Source organism: Poecilia mexicana, unplaced genomic scaffold, assembly GCF_051168715.1.
Source record: "Poecilia mexicana isolate PSO_F unplaced genomic scaffold, ASM5116871v1 scaffold_2, whole genome shotgun sequence".
Classification (NCBI taxonomy): domain Eukaryota; kingdom Metazoa; phylum Chordata; class Actinopteri; order Cyprinodontiformes; family Poeciliidae; genus Poecilia; species Poecilia mexicana.
In genome coordinates, this window is record NW_028263371.1 from 30,003,507 (window position 1) to 30,013,160 (window position 9,654).

General features: G+C 40.0%; 2 protein-coding genes across 4 annotated transcripts; both read right to left on the bottom strand.

Annotated features, from left to right (window-relative positions):
• Positions 1 to 970: 970 nt before the first annotated feature.
• On the bottom strand, positions 971 to 4,626 carry LOC106924960 (ras-related protein Rab-9A-like). The gene is made up of 2 exons (XM_014998942.2): positions 4,473 to 4,626; positions 971 to 1,891 (listed from the first exon to the last, which is right to left on the bottom strand). Exon 2 carries the CDS (start codon positions 1,814 to 1,816, stop codon positions 1,211 to 1,213), a length of 606 nt encoding a protein of 201 aa, XP_014854428.1. The 5' UTR covers positions 1,817 to 1,891; positions 4,473 to 4,626; the 3' UTR covers positions 971 to 1,210.
• Positions 4,627 to 5,059: 433 nt separating this feature from the next.
• tceanc (transcription elongation factor A N-terminal and central domain containing) lies at positions 5,060 to 8,394 on the bottom strand. 3 transcript variants are annotated; one of them, XM_014998936.2, is made up of 3 exons: positions 8,303 to 8,394; positions 6,573 to 7,572; positions 5,060 to 5,631 (listed from the first exon to the last, which is right to left on the bottom strand). In XM_014998936.2, the coding sequence occupies exon 2, from the start codon at positions 7,549 to 7,551 to the stop codon at positions 6,610 to 6,612; it is 942 nt and encodes a 313-aa protein (XP_014854422.2). In that variant the 5' UTR covers positions 7,552 to 7,572; positions 8,303 to 8,394; the 3' UTR covers positions 5,060 to 5,631; positions 6,573 to 6,609. The 3 variants fall into 3 exon arrangements, with proteins under 3 accessions (XP_014854422.2, XP_014854421.2, XP_014854420.2); XM_014998935.2 differs by having other exon boundaries at positions 5,060 to 7,556; XM_014998934.2 differs by having other exon boundaries at positions 5,060 to 7,572.
• Between the last annotated feature and the right edge of the window lie 1,260 nt (positions 8,395 to 9,654).

Genomic DNA, 9,654 nt, shown 5'->3' on the forward strand with positions numbered 1-9,654 from the left:
CAATCTTTCCTACCGATAAATCTGTGGCTCAACTTGACCAAATCTATCAACTGCAATAAAGTAAAAATCTTTTGTTTAAAACTTTATCTACTAAAGCAAAAGTAAACTTACTTTTTAATCCTGGCGTTGTTTTTTTTTTCAGTTTTCCAATGACGTCAGAGGTGACGTCACTTAATCTAATTGCTGCCACCTGTGACCAATCATTGTTTCTACCTGTCGATGTCCAGCGGATTTTATTTAAAATATCAAAAAAAGCTACGAGGAAACACCTATTGCAGTAAAACGGGGACGGTTTTGTGACATAAAAGTCAGGAAATTGCCGAATGTTTAATTTAATTTAAGACACGTCTGCCATATTTACCGCTCTTTATTGACTAATCTTTAGTATTAGTCAGACTTATTAAAAGACCCGATTGTTTTCATGGTTCCTTTTAATTCTACAATGAAGCTTTACCATTTAGAGCTAAAACGTTGTGTGTTTCTGATAATGCAATGATAACGCTTTAAATCTTCCGATTTTAAACAGATTTTAACTTGGTTTGAACATGAATTTGTAAAACAGTGGCGGAACCATGTGGACGAAAAGGGTACTGCACAAAAATAAAACGAAAGCAAGTTACCTGAATTATTCTACAAATTTGTCAACTTCACAGCAAATTTAGAGTAAAAACTTAAGTTATTCGGTTCATATTGGAGTATAATGTAGCTAAAACTCTCATACTTAAGAGATATGAAAGTTGTTCGCTTTATATTGGGCTCTAATGTAGCCAAAAATCTCATTCTTTAAAACATAATTTCACTATGAGTTATTCAGAAATGAGAATTCTGGGGTTCTATGCAGTTTTTTTCCACCAATACAAAACAAGAATGATTAATTTAGGAGAGAATAAAACTAAATCCAGTGGGTGTTCAAGTGTTAACATAAATCTGAGCACTACTTCTGCAACTATGAACACAAAATAATCTCAACTTCTGTTTTTTGTAGGCATCAGCATATTTTAATCACAGTTTTTTTGGTCTTTATTACTTCCTTGATACAAACAAAACAGATAACCTCAGTATATGTGAACGAAACGTAGTGTAGTTTTAATTGTTGAGCTAAAACTTGACATTAAAATGTTGATCCAGATTTAAGCATAAATAGTAGCATGCAGAACTGTACAGTAGCATCAGTGAAAAGGCCCAACCAAAACCCCCGGAGTCCCTCAGATTAACAGCAGCTGGGCTCAGGGCGAGGCTTCTTCTGCAGGTTCACTGTGTCGGTCTGAATCAGGTGATCGTCTCTATCTTCAGACGACAGAATGCGACGCACTGCCTCCTCAAAGGCCGATGCTACATTTGTCGCGTCTTTGGCGCTCGTTTCGAAGTACGGGTGCCCTCCGTTTTCCCGGCACCACTTGCGGGCTTCCTCCCCGGACACCTGGCGCTCGGGGACGTCCAGTTTGTTGCCCAGCACCACGAACGGGAAGCTGTCGGGGTCCTTGACGTCGGCGTAGTAGGCGAACTCCTTCTTCCAGTTGGAGAGGTTCTGGAAGCTCTGTCCGTCGTCCAGACTAAAGGTGAGGAGGCAGCAGTCGGAGCCACGGTAGAAGGGCGTGCGGAGGCTGCGGAAGCGCTCCTGTCCCGCCGTGTCCCAGATCTGTAGGGTGACCCGCCGCCCGTCCACCTCCAGCTCTCGGTTGAGGAACTCCACGCCTATGGTGTGGAAGAGGTGCGAGTCGAACTTGTTGGTGACGTAGCGGTTCATGAGGGACGACTTGCCAACGCCGCCGTCACCCAGGAGGATGACCTTCAGCAGAGCGGACTTGGACATCATGGCTGCAGTAGGGTTGGACACCAAGAGGCCAGATAGGAGCTCTGAAGACACCAGAACCAGAACCAGGAGTTGGACCTATAGGGGAACAAGGCATCAAATTACCTTCACGTACAACCCAATAGCCAAATGTTATGCTCTACTACATACAACTGTATTTTACATGAACATGTAGGAATTTATATATACAACAGTGAAGTAAGGCATTATCTAAAATGCATTGATTTAAAACAACATGTCTATTTACTTCTTTTATTTTATTATTTTACTTCCATTATTGCTTTTTTTGTTTCTTTCTGTATCAATAATAAGATATTCCTAGCTGGAAAGCAGTTTGGAAACCAAAGCAGAAGTACTCCTTAGTTTGTTCTGACTGATTTAATCTGGAAAAAATAAATAAATAAATAAATAAATAAAATGCTGTTTGACCTTCAACAGAAAGTTTAGATTAGGACAAACTGCTTTGACTTTATTGTCTACCATGTTACATTAACTGCTTACATGTTTCCTTTCACTCAACCAGACCAGATAATCCTATTAACAGTCCAGATCTTACACTATGCCACACATATACACTATGTGTAATAGGTTAGGCATGAAATAATCCGTGTGGTGCATCACATGAATGCTGATCACAGGATCTTTGTGCGTGCCACAAGTATTTAAAAAAAAAAAAAAAACTCAGCAGTGGGAAACTACTTCTTTCCTCTGAGCAGAACCATTCAAGCAGAAACCTCTACAAAAAAAAAGACAGATCAGAACCGAAACATTTTACAAACGCCTGCATTAACTGCGGAAAACTAATAAAGTGGTTTTATGCAACCGTTTAATTACTAAAGGGTGAGGACAAAGACGGGATAAAAATCAATGGGCAAGCTGAGGAGCAGATAACTTGTCATGATTAATTCAGTTTAAACCAGATAGAAAAAAATGTGAAAGAAAGAACTAAAATAAACATCCTTTGCCCTTTAGCATTTAAAGATTTTAATTATCACATAAAGATGCATTTAAGTAATTCAAACCAGCAGTTTTTTATCATAACAGTGCAACAAGGCCATAAAACTCTAATATTATGATAGTAAGATATATACACCAAATCTAAAGTAACCCTGAAGACATTTTGAAAAACTAAATCTGTGTAAAAGGTCAGATTTGAGGTGCTAGCATATGCTATGCTGCTAACTTGGCAGCTGTCCAACAAACACTCATCGACACCCTGGATAGGCTGCAATAACAGATCATTACTAAAACAGCTGGTATTTTACACAGTGCTTTATCCAACTATATTAATGGAAAGTTGAATGGAAGGAAAAAGTGTTATTACATGGGGTTAACAGGTCCAGTGTGAAGCTTCCAGTTGGTAATGACTGTGGCAGCATATCATCAAGATGTCTGTATATAACCCAACCGAAGAGATAAACTGAAGGCCCATAAAGACGAAGCGTCACATGAACTGGCAGCGGAACGAATACCAGTGGGTAAATGATCTCTTTGTCTTGGAGCCTTGAAACCTGCTGCTGCTTCTGTCCTTTCCTCTAGAGACAGCAGCAGAAGCAGAAGTGCACGGACTCCCACTCGGGAGTCATGTGCTTCTTTCAGCAGCTTCTGTGTGACATGACTGCGGTTACTAAACTGGACGCGTGACTGTAATTAAACCCTGGTTAAACCCTCAAAATGCAACAAGTCAGGTTTCATTTTTAATCCCACAGAAACTCCAGAGTAATGATTTACCCACCAGAGTCAAGGTTAAAGCTTAGCTTGCAGTTTCAAGAGAAGTGCCTCTGATTCGACATGTGATTGTTTTGAACTGTTTATGAGGAAGCAAGAATGCTGGTTAATGCTTACACTTTAAATAACTTGGGTAAGTATTTGAGGTTGGAAATCCCTTGAAGCTTTGTTTTTTTGTTTGTTTGTTTGTTTGCACAGGTCAGCCCAAAGTTAAATGGGGACCTAAGTGGATGTTGATTTAAGAGCCACCAGCACCACAATTTTTTATTCTTTCTTGAATGATGAATTTAAATAAAGAAAAAAATACAGTTTTATGGCTAACCAGTGAACCTGTGATGAAGTTAGCTGTAAGATTAAAACCGCAATTAGTTTGTTTATTAATTAAAAATACTTCTTTATATTTATTTTAAAATTGAGAGTGGATTAAAAAAATATTACCATGGCAATTTCACCACAGTATAAGCATTAATTTATTTAACAACCATTTAGAAATAATTTAAACAAATAATAAAAATGTTATGAAAAGTTGCCTCACTCTGAAAAGCAACTTGAAACAAAACAAGGTCTGAAATCTGTATTGCGTAAAAATCTAAGTGCTCTTGGCTGCCCCCAGCTGGCCTGGCGGGACATAATCAGAGACATAATTTGCTTTGCTTCAGACCGGCTGTGCGTACAGAAAGCTAATTCATTTTTGTTCAAATTATGTGCTAAAATAAACTAAATCAAAACAAACAAATTATCACGTCAAAACTAACATGTTATTGCGAGTTCATATTTTTACCACAAATGATAAAAATAAAGAGACTGGAGTCCGTCCGACAATGGAAACTTCATCAAAAGCTCGTCACGTTTACGACTTCATAGATTAAAACTTCAGGAAGTGTCCCATTTAAACAACAACACACAACATTTTCTTCCTCAGTAGACGTACCTGTTCCTATGGGGCTTATCGCAGGCTTCCAGCGGCTTACATCCTCCCGTTTACCCCGGCAGAGCGCAGTTATCCAGCGCCGACATGGTGCTCCGTGTGTCCCCGCTGCTGTGAAGCGGAGGAGCGGCTAATGACGCTCATATGACCCGCTGACGGTCACGCCCGCCTCCTCCCTGATGCGGGAACTTAATCCGATACATGCGTGGCGTGGTTCACATTTTGTGGTGGGGGGGGGAAAAAAAATCTGTAACAGTCTCGTAATTTTTCACAGTTATGATAAAAGCAGAAGTAAAATTACAATAATTTAGAAGCGCAAGACACTTAAGTTTACTTCCAATTAGTTGTAATATAACCTCACTTTCAAGGGTCAAACCTACTAGATTCAAAGTAATATGAATTCTAAAAAAATTTTTTTCTTTAAGTTCACCAAAGAGTATTCAATATACACATATGTATTTTTTACAGCTGGTAAAACAACTGCTATTCACTTTTAAATGCTCCAAATGCATGAAACCAATTTCTAAACAATAAGCATCATGTTTATCATTAAATATATGTGTAATGATGAAATAAAGAATTCACCCAAGCAGTTTTTAAATGTCAATTTTATTTATTAAGGGAGGGGAAAAAATGTTTTCTTGGAGGCTCATTTGTCTGATTCATTTTTCAAAATACAAGAGAACAACAAATATCAACTCATAAATTTGTCGGTACTTTTCAAAACAATAATGTTTCAGCAGCTTTGCAAACATATTCAGAGAAATAATTAAATAAATGTGAAATGTATTTAGGCTTTAACGTGAGACGCAACTCGTACATCACATTAAAAGTTTGGAAAATATCAGCTGAATCACTGCAAACCAATGTAAAGTGTTAAATGCTATTACTACTAGTTTTCCGCATGGTTATCTTTGAAAGATCTTGGCCATCATTCCCTATTTGATGCTTCTTGGAGCAATAACACGACAATCCAGAGTGACTAAAAGGATGAAATCCTTTATTCAACAAAATAACTGAGAGATAATTCAAAAAGAAACAGAGATAATGGGCAGAGTAACCCCAAAACTGGCAGGAGTGGCGGCGCATTCTCTGACACGAGTCGGTCCTGATTGTCCTCGGGGCTCGAATATCACATGTCTCATTCACTGGATTCAGTGTGCTACAAATGAAAGGGCAATTGTGAGAGGCCAGAAGATTTTTTTGCTTCCATTTTTATAAGGCATTCGCATAACCACTGTGACCCAGAGACATAATTTGCATACGTTTTTGTGGCAGCATCATGATGCGGGAATGGGGAAGCTGGTAAGACATGATGGGAAAATGGGTGGAGCTAAGCACATGACAATCTGGGAAGAAAAACCAGCTAAAAGACTTAAGATTGGGCCGGAGGTTCCCCTTCCAGGAGAACAGTTTAGATCACACGTTAGAATGGCCCAGTCAAAGTCCAGACTCAAAGAAGTATTGACAAAAAAAATTGTCTTCCTCTTCAAAATCATGTCAAATCAAATCACAACAAAATACACTTAAGAATGTGGAATAAAGTAGATTATTGGCTCTCTACCCAGGGCGTGCTGGACTATGGGATGTCAGATAGCCAAACAAAAAATTCTGTCATAACTTTTTGTAGATCGATACTGCTGTTTGAAAATGTTCACAAAAATATAGTTAAAATATATATCTTTAACTAGTCATATAGTAATATACAAAAATATTTCCTTGTTCATGTTTTTGATAAGTTACATAATCAATTGCTTTGGGCGCCATTCATAGAAGAATTTGACAAAATGTGGAAAGTTCAAAGAGGTATGAAGATTTCCTCGAGGCGTTTTAATTCACACAGCTTACCAGGAAGCTGTTAGCAATAGCAGCCACTGTTCAGTATGTAAACCACTGAAGGGCTATTAGGCCTGGAAGAGGCAGGAAATGAATCAGTAAGGATATGATGACTGACTCTGTCTTGGTTCCAGTTAGCAGTGACTCTGCTTTAGCAAAGATGAAGTAGCACTTTTTGGACTTTTAAACAAGCAGGCAACCTTGTTAAAACTTTATACAGAAGTTAAAAGAAAAACAACTGATTTCTGCTTTCATGAACTTCCTCACCATGTCAACACTAGATAGTCAGCGTGGTTTTTTGGATTCAGAGGCACACCCAGCCGCTGTGGTACCATTGCTGGCCACACCCGCCGCAGGTAACAAAGGTCATTGCGTCCTCGTCAGGGCCGCCACGCCTCACCCACGCGGGCAAAAACAGGGCACCTCTGGACACTTGTGTCACCCTGCAGTCTGATCCTCCGCATCGTTTGCAGCGAACCTTCTGCGTCGGCGTACCCTCCAACCCTTGGGGAAGCTGCCTCTCGCTCACACCCCGGGATGAGTACTCCTCCCGAAGCTGGCGTAGCTCAGCATTGGCCATCTCCTCCGCAGACATTCGGGCAAAGGTCTCTGGCGCCAGCGAGCAGCTCAGGAGGCCCTGGCGTAGATGACCGTTTTTGGGATTCCTCAGGTTGGCCACCTTGCTCCTCACGCAGGCTTTGTATTTGAGGTGGTTGGCTTTGTGGAGACGGTGGATGTGCCGCTCAATGCTTTCCGCCAGCTCTGCTGCCTTGTCTCCATCGGGAGGTTCAGGGTGGAGGAGGGCAGCCAGCAGGAGCTGAACACATTTGGTTCTCACTGAGTCAGAAGAGGGAGACGTTGTCTCGTCTGTGGGAGTCTCACGTTCCTGTCCTGATGCTCTCTCCTCCTTATTTCCACCCGTTTGTGCTGAATCTTTGGAAACTCCCCCATCCTCTGTTAGTCCTGAAGAAACAGCTTGGGAGTTTCCTGAGTTTCCCCGCCTTTCATTACCGTACTGTCTCTTCCACCTCGACAGCAGACTCTTCGCCATTTTCCTCACGCTGCTCTCCCCGCAGGTTTTTAGGAGTTTATAAAGGACTTTGACTAGGTCCGTCATTTCCAGCTGCTCTGGAGATACATTACGTCTATCAAGATCATCAAGCAGAGTTGAGATGCTCTCAAAGCTTTGCTCTGCAGCTAACTTCTCTAGCTGAAGAGCACAGTGGATCAATTCCTTTGTTTCCATTGCATCTGTAGACAGACGAAACTGAGAATGAAACAATACAAACGTTACATAGCAGCTCATCTCAACAGATCGGGCAGTAATATCTGCATAAAACCACAAATACTACAAGGCTCAGTTCTCGCCTCCCCCTAACTATGATTAAAGACGAACACAACATCTCTTTTCACAACTGTGCCAGGATGTAAAAGGTATCCAAAATATAATAAAATTAACCATCATCCTACAAGGTGTTGCCACCATTTTGGCTTTTCGTGTCATAACAGGATACAGAGAAACTGGCGGATGCTTTTATTTTCAGTAGGTTAGATTTGTTGTCGCGGTGTCTTTATAGGTGTCTGTAAAAATTAGACCGAAATGCTGCTGCCAGAGTCCCAGCACCAAGCAGGGAAATGGATCATATCCACCTTGAATGCCTTCCTGTTTGTAAAAGCTAAGATCTTAAACTTTCAGTTTATCTGTAAAGCACAGCAAAAAAAATGGGTTTCTTTTACATTTACATTTTAATACTGCCCTTATTCAGCTAATGTGTACATTTGACTATTACCTACTGAAGTTATTTCTTCTCTTTAATGTAACTCTATTGAATTTACTTCTATTATTTAGAGGTAAACATTGAATTCAGGAATGTATTCAATGTTTATGTGCTGAATATTGCGTCTTAAAATCTAGAAACTAAATCTATAAATCTCTTTGGAGGCATTTCTATGTTTTTTTTTTACATACTAACTAACAAATGTTTCGGTTATATTACCTGGCTTTTTTCATGGTTTGCTGCTTTTTCCTGTGAACCGTTTTCCAGAAAACGTCTGTATGGGAGCAGCCATGTTGTGTCTGTAAAAACAAAAACCCAAAACATATAACATTAATTTACCACTAGATGGAGCCGTAGGTTCACTTCACTTTAGCAATAAAGGTTGTTGTAGGATGAGTTGGTAAAATGCTTCGTTATGTGGATATTATGATCAATGGACCAATTTGGATTAAGTACACAGTCATAAAGGAGTTTTTCATTGTTTGAACTGTAATTGTATCCCAACAAAACCTTGATGCCTTGTTTTCTTTTTGTTATTTGTCAAAATATGTGCTGAGAGATTAGAGCTTTTCCAAAGGGATTTACGTGTGTGTGTTCAGGTTCTTCCCACAGCTGGCTCAAAGGTTTCTGTTTACCTTCTGTGTTAGCAAAAACTTGGTAGGATTAGTCATGCTGCGGGGTGTGTGCAGACATCAACTAAAATAAAGTGGCCAATAAAAAAAGGAGATAATGTGCCATAACCTTTAAGGAAACGAGCATAACCCCATTTACTCTGAATAACTATGACCATGTTGGAGACATTTACATGAACCTTGGACCAAACGGTTGAATCCAGCATGTAGAAACACGCATCTGCCTTTCTGCCTTACACAAGCAGAAAACAGGCCCCAAGATAGGAATTCAAAAAGGTATCTCATAACAAGACGAGGCACATCCTTAGGCCGTGGCGCAATAATATGTGATGAAACAGAAAGATGATTGAGTGTTTAGGATCCTCTGTGGCCTGAGATGTTTCTGCGCGAAGCGTTTGCATGTACTTGTACGTAAACTCTTAAGATTTTGAGTTTAATGAAATCTTATATAAAGCAGAGGAGTCAGACGGCCAAAAGGTAGGTTTTCAGTGATATGAAGGTAAAGGACTGCATGGAAACGAGTGGAAGATAAAAATCGAGAGTTGCAAAACATTCATGTTTTATTAAGTTGGCCCAAACCCAAAAGCCTTCTGGGTAAAAAAACACAACTCGTGTACCTCATTTCACATCATATCTGCAAAAGTAAGCCATTCTGAGCGTGGATACCAACAGTTTGCAAGAAGCTAACGCATATTTAGAAGGAAAATGTTTAATTTGAAGTAAGGAAAGACTTGAGTTGAGCTTCTGGCTGACTGTTCCTTGGCTGCGGTCGAGATGTTCAGCTCTCATTTAGTCATTGAGGCTTGACTCCCCCATGCAACCCTGACCACTGTCTCACTCCGGCCAATCTATTTCTCTTCAGATAACAAGCTCTTTTTCCCTCTTGCATAAGAGACTAAATACCATAAATTTGCTTCTGTCGCTAATAGGCTAACAACT

Excerpts from the sequence above, each read along its gene's own strand:
- tceanc (XM_014998935.2), bottom strand. The coding sequence starts at position 7,551 with ATGGAAACAAAGGAATTGATCCACTGTGCTCTTCAGCTAGAGAAGTTA.
- LOC106924960 (XM_014998942.2), bottom strand. The coding sequence starts at position 1,816 with ATGATGTCCAAGTCCGCTCTGCTGAAGGTCATCCTCCTGGGTGACGGC.